General features: G+C 41.4%; 3 protein-coding genes across 3 annotated transcripts in view; all 3 read left to right on the top strand.

The window, feature by feature from the left end:
• Window positions 1-19,056, top strand: part of LOC148103465 (Fc receptor-like protein 5) — a 72,984-nt gene that overhangs the window by 43,875 nt on the left and 10,053 nt on the right. The window lies entirely within an intron of this gene.
• Window positions 1-19,056, top strand: part of LOC102797332 (V-set and immunoglobulin domain-containing protein 2-like) — a 53,078-nt gene that overhangs the window by 30,714 nt on the left and 3,308 nt on the right. The window lies entirely within an intron of this gene.
• On the top strand, window positions 82-2,189 carry LOC148103467 (low affinity immunoglobulin gamma Fc region receptor II-like). The gene is made up of 6 exons (XM_087839483.1): window positions 82-185; window positions 895-930; window positions 1,120-1,380; window positions 1,460-1,705; window positions 1,792-1,944; window positions 2,086-2,189. Exons 1-6 carry the CDS (start codon window positions 155-157, stop codon window positions 2,187-2,189), a joined length of 831 nt encoding a protein of 276 aa, XP_087695609.1. The 5' UTR covers window positions 82-154.

Genomic DNA, 19,056 nt, shown 5'->3' with positions numbered 1-19,056 from the left:
CTCTCTCACTGAGGGGGACGTAACTACATGGAAGGGAAATAGTTCTCGCTTCTGTCTTTGAACCAATAGAAAGCTGGTGCTCAGAGGAAGAGGGCGGGCTTTACTTGGTGTCAGTGACAGAAATGAAAAAAAGCTCAAATGAGTGAGAAGGACGATGAAGGAAACATCTGTGCTGTGTCTGCTCTGTAAGTAGAATCTCTGTGTTTGTTTGAATTCTTGTACTTTGACTGTCTGCTCTCCTGATAACTGATGATGGAGGAGAAGACATGAAAAACAAATCAGGCTGAATTCAAGTTCAAAACACCACGAGGACCAACTGCAGGTCTGAACTGACTCTTTATCTTTGCTCAGGAGTCGAGGAAACACAGCAGGCAGTGAAAAGATCAAATCATTCAATCATTATATCAACACAGCTGCACAGTGGGCACATGACTTTACTGGGTTATTTAAATGTAGTGGAGAGTTTGTATATAATCACACTGTAATTTTTGCTCATAATTATAACTTTAATAGCTGTTTTTTATATAAAAAGCATGACGAGTTCAAACTGTATGGATACATTTATGTCACTAACAAATAGAAAATAAAAGCTTGAATGCTATTAAATCATAAGGTAAAGGTTACTAAATCATATCTAACAGTACAGGTGTCACAGAGATGTAGTGGTTAGCATCCGTGTAGGTTTCTTCTCATAGTTCAAAGACATGTTTGGTTAACTGGTGATTGTAAACTGACTGAAGGTTTGAATGTTAGTCTTGAAGACTTGAAAGATGTTGCATCGAATAGAAAATGAGCAGATATATCAGAGAGAGGAATGTGTGTGTTTGTCAGCTGTTTGTGTGGAGTTGTTCTTTATGTTCACCTCAAATCAACCTGAGTGTCATTTCTCTTTAGTTCTGATCTCACTGCTGAGCTGCTCAACAAACCAAGGTCAGTAACCTTCTTCTGTCACAGTTTAAACCTGAGAAATGTTCACTGATATGACCTGATTGGGTTCATGTTTCACAATGGATCTCAGTAAAACTCAAGTATAAAACTGATGAGATAAATGATAAAGCACAGCTCACTTTTCATACTTGTGTCATGTCTAACATATCATATTTTTTTTAACCCTCACAGCTCGTCTGACTGTGAGTCCCAGCAGCTCTCAGTTCTTTGAATATGACTCTGTGTCTCTGAGCTGTGAGGAGGACGACAGCTCTGCTGGATGGACTCTGAGGAGAAATGACAGCAAACAACAGAGGACTCAGTGTGGAGATGGGTGGGGAAAACCAGCTGGTTCTTCCTGTAATATCACTGTTTTCCCTCATGAAAGTGGAGTTTACTGGTGTGAGTCCAGAGAGGGTCCCATCAGTAACATGGTTAACCTGACAGTCACTGGTAAGCTGAGTGTGTGGAGTTAGTGTTGATGAAGCTGTGTGTAAATGGATGAAATGCTGTAGTTTGTCTCTGTGTTGAGGTGGATCAGTGATCCTGCAGAGTCCTGTCCTCCCTGTGATGGAGGGAGATGACGTCACTCTGCTCTGTAAAACAAAGACCACTCCCTCCAACCTCCCAGCTGCTTTCTATAAAGATGGCTCCCTCATCAGGAAGCAGCCTACAGGTCACATGACCATCCAGCATGTTTCCAGGTCTGATGAAGGCCTCTACAAGTGTGACATCAGCGGTCATGGAGAGTCTCCATCCAGCTGGATCACTGTCACAGGTGACACACTCACCTGTCTGTGTTTCTGCAGCTTTCAACATTCACAATGTGACGACAACTTAATGACTGTGTTTGCTTTATTTTAGGGGAACAAACCACCACACCTCCACCTACATCCACCTCTACCCTTGGTTCCTCTCTCCTTCCCTTTTTGTTATGTGTTGGATCAGTCTGTGTTTTGATTCTACTGGTGTTACTGGTTCTGCTGGTGAGACGATGTGTTCACAGGAAACCTGAAGGTGAGACTCAGACTTCCTGATCTTTCATGTCTGAGTTTGTTTAGTAGAATAAAGTTCACATTCATGATGATCACAGTAACAACTTTGTTAAATGTAATCTCTGTTTTAATTTATATAATTTTTCATTTTGGATCATTTCAGCAGATCAAGAAGAAACTGGAAAAGATGACATCATCACTCATGTCGTGTACAACATTATCAAGCTATCACATCATCCACAGCCAGTCAGACCAAGCAGATTCTGATACTCACCATGTCTGCTGAGTGGTTAGATTTGCTTTTCATTGAATTTTTGTGAATTTTTACAGTGTGGAAACATTTGTGGAAACTTGGGATGAAAATATTGTAGAAACAAGAAACATGAAAATGTGCATCATCAGAATAATGATGAACACATTTTCTCTGATCTTTTCCTCTTCAAACATCTCAGACTGAGTTTAGTATGAAGGTAGAATCAGATTGATCTTCATGAAGATCGTTCTGTCTCTGATAAGATGGATTATCAGGACATTACTGAGCATGTGAGGGATGAGTATGAATGCTTGAGGCAACTGTTGGTGTGATTTGGCGTTTTATAAATAAAACTTAATTGAATTGATCAGCAATGTATAAATGTGGATTGTAATAGTAAAACATTACATTTAAATAAGTGTGGTCACATATGTGTTTAACTCTGTACTTACTGAGTGTTGTTCACTGTGAGCTGGACTGTGTGTTTGTGGTCTGTGGTTAACTGAAGCTAACAGCTCTGCAGTCGTCCAGCATCCTGTTTCTGATAGAAAGAAACACTTCAGCTGTAGCTGTTTCAACACAGAGCTGCTCATTTTAAACACAGGAAAGAACACGGAGACATCATTTGGAAAATAATTTCTATAAACACAGACCATCAGTTCATTCAAAGTGAATGTTAATTACACGAAGAACTTATTCCAATGTTGTTCACTGCTTTTATTTAAAAATTACCCTTTGGCTTTTCATTTTCATGTGACTCCAACATTTAATTTTTTTTTCAGGCCTCATTCTAAATCTGAGATAATCTATTATTTTCTGAGACTTGACATGTTGAAAAATTAGATTGTAGTTTAACTGCAGTCTGAAGCTGATGAGACTGCAGTGTGTTGTGGTTTGTCTAATAATAGTGTTCATGCTGTGAGAACATGTTTGCTTTCTGCTCTGTGGTTAAGTGTGTCAGTTTAGAAGAAGATGTGGTCACTCTGTGTTTCACAGCAGAAGTGTGAAAATGAGAAAACTAAAAAGCTGCTGTGGTTTATTAAAATAATCTCTTCATGAAGCTGCAGTAATTTAAATGTTTTATTCTGCAGAGCGTGAACCAGCTGAAGATGTCAATTATGGACAATCAAAGAGGCCCAGGTACAGCTGCTCTTTATCTTTGACTGTGGACAGAGACAAGCTGCTCACCCTGTTTACAGCCATCATGCTAAGCTAAGCTAACCAAACCACACCACACCATGATTCAAACTCACAACTCAGGTATATGAAGGATAAACCACTTCAAGCTGCACAGAGCTGAGCAGGACAGAAACAGACTTAAAACATTTGATGGAAATCTGTGTGACAAAGTGGCATGAAGTCATTTACTTAACTTAACTTAACCATATTGATAATTTATTTTCTTGTTATTTTACAGTCATCCATAATGCTTTAATTTAGACATTGCTGGTGTAACTTTGCTTAACACACACTATCCCGGGTTTGTTTGTGGTAGCAGTTGTTACATCCATTACATCCATGCGTATGTTTTTTAAAGCAAACACTACTAACCATCAGGTCATTTGAATTTTCTTCTGTTCACAGGCAAATGTCCGGTTAAATTATGTTTCTTTATTTTGTTTTGGTTATACTTACCATGTTTGTCCATGTTTTTTTTTTCAGGTCCTATATTTAAGACAGGTATATGGGAAGGGCCGCCCCAGTACTTCCTGTTTATGTAGGGTCATGAGGTCAATGATTGCATCATTGGGTTAGGGCAGGGGTCAGCAACCTGCGGCTCCGGAGCCTCATGCGGCTCTTTAGTCCTTATAGTGCGGCTCCGCGTGGTTTGGGAAAATAAATTAGAAGTATTTAGCTGAAGTGTATTTTATTTATGTTAGTTCTTTTTAACTTGTAGTTCTAAATTGGAAGATTATTGTGATATGGAAATATAAAAATTAAATTATATTCTATTATTTTTTCCATGCGTCCGCCTCCCCTGCAGCAGCGCTGCAGACCACCCCCCGCCACACACATTAACCAGGTAAAATAAAAATTTAGGCAGAATTTTGTAAATATCTATTTTTCATCTTTTAGCAGCATAGTGCTTTTTTCCAGTTATGTTTTAAAAGTCACGTCAACTCTACACTTCATCCTGCAGCATCTGGAGCCATCAGGCAGCCTTCACACCTCCAACGGCCCCAACAATAGAGACACTTTGGACACTCATCCCCCCACCACTCCCCCCTCCATAGAGCCATCACCACCATCAAACACTTCACCTACAACACCCCCTTCCACACCCCACATCAAGGAGGATTTCACACCACCTCCTCCCACTACAACACTTCATAAGCAGATGTGAGGAAGCAGTTTAAGAGTCTGAATGCTCGAAAAGCTCCTGGCCCAGACGGTGTGTCTCCTGCCACCCTCAGACACTGTGCAAACGAGCTGGCCCCAGTGTTTTCTGGCATTTTCAACTCCTCACTGCAGGCATGTCATGTGCCTGCCTGCTTCAAGTCCTCTACCATAATCCCTGTCCCCAAGAAACCAAGGATCACTGGACTAAATGACTACAGACCTGCGGCTCTGACATCTGTGGTCATGAAGGCATTTGAGCGCCTGGTTCTCTCCTACCTCAAGACCCTCACGGCCCCCATCCTGGACCCCCTGCAGTTTGCATACAGAGCCAACAGGTCTGTAGACGATGCTATCAACATGGCTCTACACTTCATCCTGCAGCATCTGGACTCCCCAGGAACCTACGCCAGGATCCTGTTTGTGGACTTCAGTTCTGCCTTCAACACCATCCTTCCAGACCATCTCCAAGGCAAGCTTTCCCAGATGAATGTGCCTGATCCCATCTGCCGGTGGATCACTGACTTCCTGACGGACAGGAAGCAGCATGTGAGGCTGGGAAAGAACGTCTCGGACTCCCGGACCATCAGCACCGGCTCCCCTCAGGGTTGTGTTCTTTCTCCTCTGCTCTTCTCCCTGTACACCAACTGCTGCACCTCCACCCACCAGTCTGTCAAGCTAATCAAGTTTGCAGATGACACCACCGTTATTGGACTCATCTCGGACGGGGATGAGTCTGCCCACAGGATGGAGGTTGAACGTCTGGTGTCCTGGTGCAGCCACAACAACCTGGTGCTGAATGTCCAGAAGACAGAGAGTACTGGATGTTTGCAAAGATGAAGATGGTCTGGTTCGGAAAGCCAGAATACAACTAGGAAATAGAAAACTATCAAAAGAGGGTGAAAGGCTCAATAAACCATCCACTCTTGAACACCCTATACATAAATTAGTGGTCCTAATAGAAAGTAACTAGAATGTTCCAGTGGAACTTCTGTAAATGTGTATGGGATGGTTAAAGTTAAAGTTAAAGGATTGACTTGCAAGTTTGTCACAATTAAGTACTGTTTGGTTCTGTAAATTCCTAGATTTATTCAAATTATTTACAGATTTCATAAATCATAGTAATTTGGTGGGAGTGTAACTGTCCCTGAGACAGTTGAAATAAACTTGGTTATTTCATGTTTCTGTGATAGGTTCATGCTTAATTTAGTTCATTTATTTATAAAATAAGATGATAAAAGTTTAACATTAATTAAAAACATGTCTAAAATATGTGATTACAAAATATGGGTTTGTTAAATAAGTAAAGTGCTGTAAAGTTTGTATGAGGTAAAGTTTGCAATTGTCACATGACCAGAGTTTGGTTGAGAGCACAACCATGGCATTGTGGAGCTAGCATGGATACATGGCTACAGATGCATCTACAGACTCAACGTTAATGTTTATCTGCATGTGGTCCAAGAGGCGCACACGGTATGGTTTCATGTATAATGTTTGTATAATGTTGCATACGTGTTCTACACTGTTAATGAGAGGACATTGTTGTTATATCCATTATTGTGCATTTTTTCTGTTCTACTTGCACAAGACTGTTTATGGACACTGATATGAGAGACTGATAAGCTCAAAACATTTATGTTGTAAACTTTGTGTTTCTTCAGTTTTCACGGTGTCTGAAGACAATAAGAGAGAGAGAGAGAGAAATAAATTTCCGAAGACATCAGTATGATGCGTGGCCATTCTTTGTTGGACCCCTGTAGTTACATAGAGTATTTAAAAGTAGAATGGGAGGGAGAGCCTTCAGTTTTCAGGCCCCTCTTCTGTGGAACCAGCTTCCAGTTTGGATTCGGGAGACAGACACTATCTCTACTTTTAAGATTAGGCTTCAAACTTTCCTTTTTGCTAAAGCATATAGTTAGGGCTGGACCAGGTGACCCTGAATCCTCCCTTAGTTATGCTGCAATAGACGTAGGCTGCCGGGGATTCCCATGATGCATTGAGTTTTTCCTTTCCAGTCACCTTTCTCACTCACTATGTGTTAACAGACCTCTCTGCATTGACTCATATCTGTTATTAACCTCTGTCTCTCTTCCACAGCATGTCTTTTATCCCATCTTCCTTCTCTCACCCCAACCGGTCGCAGCAGATGGCCGCCCCTCCCTGAGCCTGGTTCTGCCGGAGGTTTCTTCCTGTTAAAAGGGAGTTTTTCCTTCCCACTGTCACCAAAGTGCTGCTCATAGGGGGTCATATGATTGTTGTGTTTTTCTCTGTATCTATGAAGCGCCTTGAGGCGACTTTTGTTGTGATTTGGCGCTATATAAATAAAATTGAATTGAATTGAAATATCATTGTGAGGCATTTAAAGTCCAACAGCTCCCTCTAGTGGCCATATATAAACATTATTATGCAGTTACATAAATTTCAGTGCACTATTACTCAACTGTAACCACTGTTGCTACAATGATATTACATGAATACTAACTGGTTATTACTTTGGTAATTGACTAGTAATAACCTATTATTAGCATCATTACGTTCTATTTTGACCTTGTTACTATTGCCACTTTATTACAGAGCTGTAATAGAAAGTGCTACTGTTTTTTATTTTTGTTGTTTGAGTTTTTGTTCATAACTGCTTTGATTCATGACATCTGTTTTTTTACTTCTTGAATGTAACATATATTTTGAATCTCTGCTCTCAGCCTGTTGTGCAGGAAGTTGAATTAAATTGCAGTTTCACTCATAAGACCAAGTTTATCTGGAGCAATAGGCTGTTACTTTGTTACTTTGCCCCTGCAGTTGTGCATTAGTTCCATATATGGAACAAACAGTGGAGATAGGAATGTGGTTGCTAAGGTGATGGCACTGAAGTCACACAGGTGCAGGGTGTGTTGTGTAAAACAGGCTGATACACGGTAATACAGGTCTGTGGCTGCTTGGTACAGAGGTCGCTTTACCCACAGAGATTTAACTTTTATACTTAATCTTCTGATTTTTGAACAACTGACTTTTGTAAAACTTTTTACGTGCAATTAAACTGTTGGGTTTTTTTTAACCACTGGAAGAAAAAAAACAGACCTTACACATTTTTTTAAATCTTTCATTGGATAATTTTTCAACCCTGATGATCAGAGGAGTCTTTAAGTGATCCCTTCAAAACAGTAAGTCTTAAATACACTTTTTTAAAAAAGTAATCTGATCTGTGACTTACAACAAGTCTGCAGCAGACAGACGAGCTCCCTGCAGATTATTTGCTGCTGCCTGTCTCTACATGTTTACTATGTGGGTGTTTCTGCTGCTTCTTTTTCCCTCATTGTAAACAGATGTACTGAGAGACTCCTGCTCTGATGTTTCATAGGAAACTCCAAACAGCTTCACTGGGTCTATAATAATCAAAGGTTGGCAAAGTTCTCCACAACAGCTGTGGTTTTATGGAGGCTACGGCTAAATGCTGCATCCTCCATAGTACAATATACATTTTTTTTCATGTAATTCTTAATTTTATTTATATATTTATTGCTTTTTTTCTTGTTATTAGTTTTCTTAATAATGTCAAACATACATAAAAAATAATTATCATTATATAAACAATCACAGAAAAACAAAACAATACATCTGCACAGCTCAATATATATACAAACTTAGAGCAGATATGGGAGATATGGGAGGAGGCCATATCTTTCAGTTTACCTGTTAAAGTAATCTATAAAGGGTTGCCAAATTAGGTAAAACCGTTCTACATTTTCCCTCAATGAAAACTTGATCTTCTCCAACTGTAAATGATACATTGTGTCTCTTAACAAAGCAGAGTGAGTTGGGGAGGTTTTATTTTTCCAGTTTAGGAGTATAAGGTGTCTTGCAAACGATGTTATAAAACCCAAAACATGAATTTGTTTGTTATTTAAGTCTTTAACTGTAGCTACACCAAAAAGTGCCTTTACTGGGTCCGGGGAAAGCTGTTTTTTAAAAATATCAGACAATGTTTCAAATATTTTGGACCAGTAGGTGGCGATGTTGGGGCATGTCCAAAACATATGTGACAATGACACAGCTTGAGTCCGCCCCTGGAAACATCCTTGAGACCTTCAGTTTGGACAAATGGAGCCTATGCAGGACCTTAAATTGTAGTAGTCCGTGTCTGCAGCAGACCGAAGTGGAGTGAACCAGCTCTTGTGCTTTAGTCCATTGATCTTCAGTGGCATCAATACCAAGTTCCTCACTCCAAGCGTTCCTCAAATGTTCCAATGTAGTTGTACTGTCTATTTGCAAAAGCTGATTGTAGATCCTGGAAATAGCTCCTTTCTTTAGCGGGTTCACCATGAACAGGTCATCTGAAGCGAGACTTTGTGGTTCATTGGGAAAGGATGGAAGTGTTTCTTTAATAAAATGATGTATTTGTAAGTACTTGAAAAAATATCTGTTTTCTAAGGAGAATTTTTGCTGAAGACGTTGAAACAAAGGAAAAATATTATCAATAAAAAGATCCTTAATTGTGTGTATCCCTTTGGAAGTCCATAGCTAGAATGTGGATCTTGTGTACAATGTGTGTGCTAGATTATGAATTAATGGTGTAATTCATGGCGCAAATGAAAATAGCTTCTTATCTGAGACCAAATTTTTAATGAGTTGAACACTACCGGATTTTTACATTTGTGCTTATCCGGATCTGAATTTGAATGAACCAAAGGTTTAAGAGTATCAGGGAAAAAAGTCATACTTTCCATCCTTTCCCAATCAGGTCTGTGTTTCCCGCCCCAGAATGACATACAGCCACAGTGATAGAGCTCAAAGCAGGGCAACCCATCCATCCATCCATCCATCCATCTTCATCCGCTTTATCCGAGGCTGGGTCGCGGGGGCAGCAGCCTAAGCAGAGAGGCCCAGACCTCCCTCTCCCCAGCCACCTCCTCCAGCTTATCCGGGGGAACACCAAGGCGTTCCCAGGCCAGCCGAGAGATATAATCTCTCCAGCGTGTCCTGGGTCTGCCCCGGGGCCTCCTCCCGGTGGGACATGCCCGGAACACCTCACCCAGGAGGCGCCCAGGAGGCATTCTTGTCAGATGCCCGAACCACCTCAGCTGGCTCCTTTCGATGTGGAGCAGCAGCGGCTCTACTCTGAGCCCCTCCCAGATGGCCGAACTTCTCACCCTATCTCTGAGGGAGAGGCCAGCCACCCTTCGGAGGAAGCTCATTTCTGCCGCTTGTATCCGCGATCTCGTTCTTTTGGCCACTACCCACAGCTCGTGGCCATAGGTGAGGGTAGGGACGTAGATCGACCGCTTTTACACTCAGCTCCCTCTTCACCACGACGGACCGGTGCAGCGTCTGCATTACTGCAGCTGCAGCCCCAATCTGTCTGTCGATCTCTGGCTCCCTTCTCCCATCACTCGCGAACAAGACCCCGAGATACTTGAACTCCTCCACTTGGGGCAACCCCCCTCTGTAAAAAAGAAAAAGTTGAGGAATCGAAGGGCGTAAATTTGGTTTTGGCATTGGTGGGGACGAATGATTCAACCACCGAACGCTGCCCTGTTTCTTTTTTTTTCTCCCCTTTTTGTCTTTGCTTCTTGATTAAAAAAAAGGAGAAATATACTTGCCTACATATGGTATTCTACATGCTTTTAAACCATTTAAAATTACAATTCATAGTTTTATATGTGAATTGTATAATGTTAAATTGCTTAAGTATTTTAGAGTTTAGTTTACTTCAGCCATATTCCATATAAATCAGGTATCATACAAAAATAAAAATAGAGTCATGACAATAAAAGAATATGACTTTAAGAAATTAACAACATTAGTTCAGTTATAGTACACCAACATCTCTGACACATTAGCACTAAGGGAACACTGAATGACCTGCTGGTTTTTGTCCATAAATCTACTCGTCTAAGATGACCACAAAGTAAAAGATTTTTCAGCAAAATGATGCAACATTTTAGGCACTATTGCCCCGATCAAATCAGTGAGCTGGGATTTTTTATTCTAAACATGAACTACTGTTACAGCAACAGACATTAATACTACTGGTGTCCCACACAACAACTCAATGTCCACTATGTGAAGGAGCCAAACATGCCTTCTCCTCTTGTTAACTGAGATAAACTGCTGGCATATTTGTTTTACATCTATACTGTCCAGTCTCTCCTGGTGGACCCACAGCAGCATTGTTTAATCTCATTTGAGTCATTGTTAACCTTACCCATGTTTTTAGCTTCTTTCAGCCTCAGTACCTGCGTTTTATCCTCAGATTAAAATTATTACTATGTGCTTGATGTGCCTCACCTTTGGCCCTGGTTCTTCCCCTCTGACTGCACTAGGACATATTGCCACATGATAAAAAAAACACATTAATTCGTGCCATATAAAAAGTGAGACGTGTCAATTCAGATTCAGAACACTAATGAATCAATTTACACCAGCAGCCTAACAATTGTTAATAATTATTTAGTATTAACTGGTATTTAATAAATACTAGTTAATCTACAGCACCAAATCATCAGTCAGTCACCCGTGACCTCGCCTCCTCACCTCTGTCACCTGATAAATAACAGTGAGACATTCAAATACATGCAGCCACACATGTGCTTCAAATACAGTCATGAACCAACAAGTCATCATCCAATTTCACCTGTGATCTTGTGTCACCATTACTCTCTGAGCTTTGTGTTGGTTCTTCTGTCACCTGACAAATAAGACATACATGACAATAAGAATAAAATGTGCAGCTGCTTCAGTGTTTCTGTCAATTTGTGCAGATCTTGACTAATCAGTAATGTTTGTAGGGTGAGTGCATTTTTAAAACAAGTTGTGCAAACTGCACTACAAGGTGGAATATTTGTAAAATCATGACTACCTCATGATATTTGTCTCAAAAATTAACCCTATGAATATGTCAGTGCCATTAGGATGAAATTATTGTGTCACCAACATTTAACGTTAGACATATAATTTTAACAGCCTCTGTAAACTAATATCCTGGCTTGCTCGAGGCTGCTGTTTTCTCTGACAGTTTCAATCAAAATTAGAAATGCTGCTCTGAGACTGAGATAACTAATAGTGCTGCATGTTGTGCAGTTAGTTTACAAAACACGTTATTCATGGTTACATACAATTTTAGACTGATGTGGGCCAAAGCCTAGCATAGCCTGTAACGTTATTATGAGGGACACATTTAATGAGTGAACTTGGCTTTAAGTGACTTACAGGTTTCTTTGAAAAATACTTTCTTATATCCAGGTTCTTCCTTTGTGCTGCCTCCTCTCCTCCTCGCAGCGCAGGTTTGCAGCTGCTAAAACTAAACAGAGCTCCCTGAGAGGCTCAGCCAATCACAGTGGCCATATTTGTCACACGACGTAGGACTCCAGTAGAGAACGTAATTTAACTCTTTCTGCACCGCTGGGTGAATGAGACGCTGACAGATCGTTTTTTCTTTCTATCGGGTTTTTTTTCTTTACTCGCAGAGATCAAATAATCGCTGGATATTGGTGGGGACACGTCCCTTCTGTCCATCCAAATCTACGCCCTTGGGGGTACCGATCGGGTTTCCGGTACGGATCGGGTAGTGACTGTCACTACCCGATCCGTACCGGAAACCCGATCGGTACCCCGCATGCGCAAATCTTACGTCACTTCCTCTCTTTGCCAACATTGCGACATTCAATATATTTGAATGATACGGTTAGCGCCCAGTTAGCTCCTAGCATTTCTCAACAGCTCTGCCTCCTTTTCGACTGCCCGGGACATTTAAACAATGGATAATCCGTATACAAACAAATTCATGCTTTTCTCCCCAACAGAGAGCGTCCCCCGATTGAACAACAGCGCCGTAAAATAAGAAGAATGGCGCCTAATTACAGACTTAATAATATTGACTTAGCAATGTGTCACGTGAAGATTCATCAGCCAGATTAAGTGTTTACTGACAATTGACAGTGATAGCAGACATCATCATCACTATTCCAGTCAATCCTCTCCACACAGACAAGCATAAACACACTCGACTATCACTAAATCAAATTTAACACACGTTTGTAATGACGCCAATTCAGTTTACAATAGGGTTCATTCGCTCGGTCAGCAGGTGGCAGTATCCTCGTACACTGGGGAGTAAACTGCCATTAAACGAACAGAAGAAGAAGAAAACCCCTGCACATGCGCGGTACGGATCGGGTAGACCCGATTTGTACGGTCCAACTTTGCACATGCGCAGTAAGGATCGGGGAGTCCCGATCCGTAACTATCTTTTTATTTTTCGTTTTTGTCTACATTGTACTGAAATGCTTCATTATTGCAAACATTTTAAGATATACTTATTATTCTTAACATCTTAACAGATACTCTGACCCGTAACTATCGTAAAACGCTTCGACCAGAAGTAGACACCTTTCGCGCATGCGGGGTACCGATCGGGTTTCCGGTACGGATCGGGTAGTGACAGTGACTGTCGCTACCCGATCCGATTTAGTGATAGTCGAGTGTGTTTATGCTTGTCTGTGTGGAGAGGATTGACTGGAATAGTGATGATGATGTCCGCTATCACTGTCAATTGTCAGTAAACACTTAATCTGGCTGCTGAATCTTCACATGACACATTGCTAAGTCAATATTATTAAGTCTGTAATTAGGCGCCATTCTTCTTATTTTACGGCGCTGTTGTTCAATCGGGGGACGCTCTCTGTTGAGGAGAAAAGCATGAATTTGTTTGTATACGAATTATCCATTGTTTAAATGTCCCGGGCAGTCGAAAAGGAGGCAGAGCTGTTGAGAAATGCTAGGAGCTAACTAGGCGCTAACCGTATCATTCAAATATATTGAGTGTCGCAATGTTGGCAAAGAGAGGAAGTGACGTAAGATTTGCGCACGCGGGGTACCGATCGGGTTTCCGGTACGGATCGGGTAGGGACAGTGACAGGCCTCAAACATGGTGCCGCGATCCCACAGTGCACTGCGGCGTGACGTCAACTTCAAAGCCCATATGAAACCGGAGGAGTTGTACTTACATCTTATGCCATCAGCTTGTCTTAGGTCACGGTTTCCGTGGTGTAATCTCAAAAATAAAACTATGACGACACTCAGAATAAATTTTCTGTGGTGGGAAACTATTTTGTGCAACTTTTTTGTATTTACAGTTTTGAGGGATAAACCTCTTAAATTTCTCTAACTAGAAATATATGTTAAAAAAACAAAAACGATTTTCAATTTTTTGCAATTTGTGTAGTTATTAGGCACTAAATGCATATATATAGTTAAAGTTTGGGCTATAATGGTTGTATTGGTGTATAGCAACTTGAAATGCTCCCAGAAATGGCACTACAGCATGTAGAAATATAATATAAGCTCTGGCGGACTTGGTTCTATGGTAGGTCTTAAAGAGTTAAAGATGAAAGAATTTGGACAGTTTTTCAACTCTCAGTAATGCTGCAGTGGTAGTTTGACTTTGGCACCTGCAGCAGAGTTTGGGCCCAGACATGACTAATGAAATCAGACTTAAAGACCGGATAGAGTAGTAGTAGTTATTTGTGATATGTGTTTATTTTTGTAGTTTTTTGTCATCCATTTATATCCTCTCAATATTTTTATGGGGGCAGTGATATTGCGCCCTCCAATGACGAGCATGCTGAGAAATGCTGAGTACTTCTTCGCCCTTTTGCCTTCACGCTGGAGTCCATCTCTTCCCAAACCATCTTGATTGGACATCAGACCCAAGTACAGCTTTTCACTCGTCTAACGTCCATTCCTTGAGTTTCTTGGCCCAAACAAATCTCTTCTGCTTGCTGGTTTTCCTGGTTTCTTAGCAGCTATTTGAACATAAAGGCCTGATTCAACAGTCTCCTTTGAACAGCTGCTGTAGAAATGTGTCTGCTACTGGAGCTCTATGTGACATTTATCTGGGCTCTGATCTGAGGTGCTGTTAACTTGTGATTTTTGAGGCTGGTGACTCAGATGAATTTATCCTCAGCTGCAGAGGTGACTCTGAGTCTTCCTTTCCTGGAGTGGTCCTCATGTGACCCAGTTTCATCGTAGCACTTGATGGTTTTTGCAACTGCACTTGAAACATTCAAACTTTTAGCAATTTTCCAGACTGACTGACCTTCAGTTCTTAAAGTAATGATGGAGGTGACTACAGGTGACTACATCATGAAGCTCGCTGACTGAGAGAAGACCAATGGTTTATGGTGCTGTCAACAAAGCAAAAGGTGGCTACTCTGTGTAATATAAAATATAAAACATATTTAGAGTTATTATTGTGTCTTATTCTAGTTTACCAGTTGTTTTTATATAATTTTGTTTCGTTTTGTTTTTCTTTACCGTACAAATTTTCCCCTGCTATTCTCCAGTCACTCCAGTAGGTAACGCTAAAGTAACATTGCTACTGTAAGCTGATTGGCCAACAACCATTACGAACTAGACGAAGAAGAAATGGAGTAGCTGGAGGAGCAGATCTCAGTCGGAATTTTCAGATTGATCACGTCCTCAGTCTGTATTTCAAACTGGGAAAGTCAGGACAGCTTCATGAATCTCAAGTTAACAATCCGAGATGGAGGCGGGGAATGTACCTGTAGTAAAACTGAAAATCTTTTAACTCTGTTTCCCACTGTGGTGTATTTTAGACTTGCTAAATAATCGGTGCACAGAGCACTGACCAAGCTCTAATATAAACAGCCTGCAATGGTGATTTTACCTGCAACAAGGTTAGCATTGCACCGCTCTGCTACTCATTAATGAATGGCTCTAGCTTGCAAAGTAGTAAATGAAAACCTTCACAGTGCGAGCGAGTGGCAAGGGTCTTTCTCAGCCTTCCGAGTCAAATGAAATGCATCACAACACATAAAGCGGAAGCGTTTGATCAAACCTTGTTTCCCGTTACCCCAACTGTGATGGCTGACAAAATATATATTGCGTTTTGGTGGACTTGTCTGGTTGCCTTCGTCTGTGCAGGTTAAATTTAGTTATTATAAAGTCAAACATGTTGTAAAGCTGCTGTTTAAACTGGCCGTTACTTTATTCTGAGATAAATATGATGAAAGACTCGGTTACTGGCTCTAAGATGCTCTAAGTTGTGGCATCTCAAGGTGCCACCGGGGATGGTGGCACCTTCAGATGCCACAACTTAGAGCATCTTTTTCAATAATGGTTTAACGAGTCGAATTTAACTCCAGTGTTTTCATGAAGGTGTCTGTCTTTAGATCAGCTCGTTAACAGATGCTGGACACATTTCCTGGTTCAGAGTTTTAGTTTAAAAACAGCGGGAAGCGCCAGTGTTTAGTGATTCTTTTACACGCAGCACATTAAAGTGAGATATAAATTATCTGCTGGGAGAAACCATCTTATATGTGCAGCGTGTTAAGTTGTAGCCACTAAAATTGCTCTATGACGCATTCTGACGGGAATGTCCGTGAACTAATTTAGCGACACAGGAAGTGTGCGAATGATTTGCTGCCGCATTAATCTCTTCTTCTTTTTGAAACGCTTTTGCATTTTACTGTGAGACGTTGCAATTCCTGAGTTAATACAGGAAAAACAACCTCTGCTGGACCTTCTCTTTTATAGCCTATTAGCCCTTTTTTTCCATTTCTACCTACTGTAGTCGGCTCAGCGTGGTTTTTAGTTTTCCATCGGGTGGTAGTACCCAGTGGCGGTCCTAGCCTGTTTGGCGCCCTGGGCGAACACCCCCTCTGGCGCCCCCCCCCTCACACACACACACACACACACACACACACACACACACACACACACACACACACACACGAAGAGAGAGACAGAGTATGCATTGTATGCAAACAGCTACTAAACAGACATCATACTTCGTCATACAATGAGAACAGGACAAATCAACAATTGACACTGACTAATTAATATTATATCACTGTATATATTGTTCGGAGTTTAGTCTGTTACTGTTGCTATTTTTTACCATTTCTTCTTGGAGGAACTGTAACCCACATACAGTGGGGCAAAAAAGTATTTAGTCAGCCACCGATTGTGCAAGTTCCCCCACTTAAAATGATGACAGAGGTCAGTAATTTGCACCAGAGGTACACTTCAACTGTGAGAGACAGAATGTGAAAAAAAAATCCATGAATTCACATGGTAGGATTTGTAAAGAATTTATTCGTAAATCAGGGTGGAAAATAAGTATTTGGTCACCTCAAACAAGGAAAATCCCTGGCTCTCACAGACCTGTAACGTCTTCTGTAAGAAGCTTTTCTGTCCCCCACTCGTTACCTGTATGAATGGCACCTGTTTGACCTCATCATCTGTATAAAAGACACCTGTCCACAGCCTCAACCAGTCAGACTCCAAACTCCGCCATGGCCAAGACCAAAGAGCTTTCGAAGGACACCAGGAAAAGAATTGTAGACCTGCACCAGACTGGGAAGAGTGAATCTACAATAGGCAAGCAGCTTTGTGTGAAAAAATCAACTGTGGGAGCAATCATCAGAAAATGGAAGACATACAAGACCACTGATAATCTCCCTCGATCTGGGGCTCCACGCAAGATCTCATCCCGTGGGGTCAAAATGATCATGAGAACGGTGAGCAAAGATCCCAGAACCACACGGGGGGACCTGGTGAATGACCTGCAGAGAGCTGGGACCAAAGTAACAAAGGTCACCATCAGTAACACACTACAACGGCAGGGAATCAAATCCCACAGTGCCAGACGTGTTCCGCTGCTGAAGCCAGTGCATGTCCAGGCCCGTCTGAAGTTTGCCAGAGAGCACATGGATGATACAGCAGAGGATTGGGAGAATGTCATGTGGTCAGATGAAACCAAAGTAGAACTTTTTGGTATAAACTCAACTCGTCGTGTTTGGAGGAAGAAGAATACTGAGTTGCATCCCAAGAACACCATACCTACTGTGAAGCATGGGGGTGGAAACATCATGCTATGGGGCTGTTTTTCTGCCAAGGGGACAGGACGACTGATCCGTGTTAAGGACAGAATGAATGGGGCCAAGTATCGTGAGATTTTGAGCCAAAACCTCCTCCATCAGTGAGAACTTTGAAGATGAAACGAGGCTGGGTCTTCCAACATGACAATGATCCAAAACACACCGCCCGGGCAACAAAGGAGTGGCTCCGTAAGAAGCATTTGAAAGTCCTGGAGTGGCCTAGCCAGTCTCCAGACCTCAACCCCATAGAAAATCTGTGGCGGGAGTTGAAAGTCCGTGTTGCTCGGCGACAGCCCCAAAACATCACTGCTCTTGAGAAGATCTGCATGGAGGAATGGGCCAAAATACCAGCTACTGTGTGTGCAAACCTGGTAAAGACCTATAGTAAACGTTTGACCTCTGTTATTGCCAACAAAGGTTATGTTACAAAGTATTGAGTTGTATTTTTGTTATTGACCAAATACTTATTTTCCACCCTGATTTACAAATAAATTCTTTACAAATCCTACCATGTGAATTCATGGATTTTTTTTTCACATTCTGTCTCTCACAGTTGAAGTGTACCTCTGGTGCAAATTACTGACCTCTGTCATCATTGTAAGTGGGGGAACTTGCACAATCGGTGGCTGATTAAATACTTTTTTGCCCCACTGTAATTTCCTTAGGGATTAAGAAAGTATTCTGATTCTTAATGTTTTAGGATACATTACCTGCCATTATCCAGTGACACATCTGCTTACCTGTATCTTTTGCTCGTTTCTCCTTGTAGGAGTCATAATTAAATGTACTGAATTTTAATGATCACTGGGTTTTCATTTGTTTGGTTGCTATGGTGATGTGTAACGGGAGTCACGTGGGTGCTAGCGGCAACATTAAGAGGGCGTTGTCAGTCTGTCTTTCACTGGTTTGATTTTGACAGAGAGGAGGGCTGGGTAGCCGTAGTTTTTGTTGACCGCAGCACAACGAGTTTCCCCTTGTTGCATTAGAGCCTGTGATGTTTTAAGAGTTTGAATCCCGAGCCGATCACATTGCTCTGTAAACTTTTCAATGCGCTGAGATGATGTCGGGGCAGCATGAGAACAAGCCGTGATGCCGCCCCCCACCACGATGCCGCCCCGGGCAACCGCCCGTGTCGCCCGTATCTAAAACCGCTACTGGTAGTACCTGATAACGGGCACTTTTTAGTACCTGGTTAATGACTTTTACCACGACTTAATGTTTCAATTTTAAATATGATCAACCTGTCTGTAATAATCAGCTATGTGCCACAGGCCTTCAAGCTGGTAGTAGGTAAACTTTTACTTAAAAAAGGCAACTTCTTGACCCAGCTTTCTTGGCTCATTATAGGCCAGTTGCCAACCTTCTATATATCTCAATTATTCCTAAGTCTGGTTCTGCTGGATGTTTCTTGTTAAAAGGAAAGGGAGTTTTTCCTTGCTACTGTCACCACAGTGCTTGCTCATAGGGGATCATGCGACTGTTTATTAAGCTGTTCTTAATTGTAATGGAAAAAGAGTCGAGCTGAGTTTTACAGTGTTGAGCTGATCCAACTAGGTACTAATGAAAAATGGTTTATATGTGTAAGGACTAGTTCCTCTAAGAAGTTGATCCTAATAATCTGAAGTGATTCACAGTTGTTGAAAGG

Source organism: Neolamprologus brichardi, chromosome 3, assembly GCF_056152115.1.
Source record: "Neolamprologus brichardi isolate AB-2024 chromosome 3, ASM5615211v1, whole genome shotgun sequence".
Lineage (NCBI taxonomy): Eukaryota > Metazoa > Chordata > Actinopteri > Cichliformes > Cichlidae > Neolamprologus > Neolamprologus brichardi.
The sequence above is the reverse complement of the archived record's forward strand: the minus strand, read 5'-3'. Positions and strand labels throughout refer to the sequence as shown.

Excerpts from the sequence above, each read along its gene's own strand:
- LOC148103467 (XM_087839483.1), top strand. The coding sequence starts at position 155 with ATGAAGGAAACATCTGTGCTGTGTCTGCTCT. Across the intron at positions 931-1,119 it reads GAGCTGCTCAACAAACCAAG|CTCGTCTGACTGTGAGTCCC; the intron begins GTCAGTAACCTT and ends TAACCCTCACAG. Across the intron at positions 1,945-2,085 it reads TGTTCACAGGAAACCTGAAG|CAGATCAAGAAGAAACTGGA; the intron begins GTGAGACTCAGA and ends GGATCATTTCAG.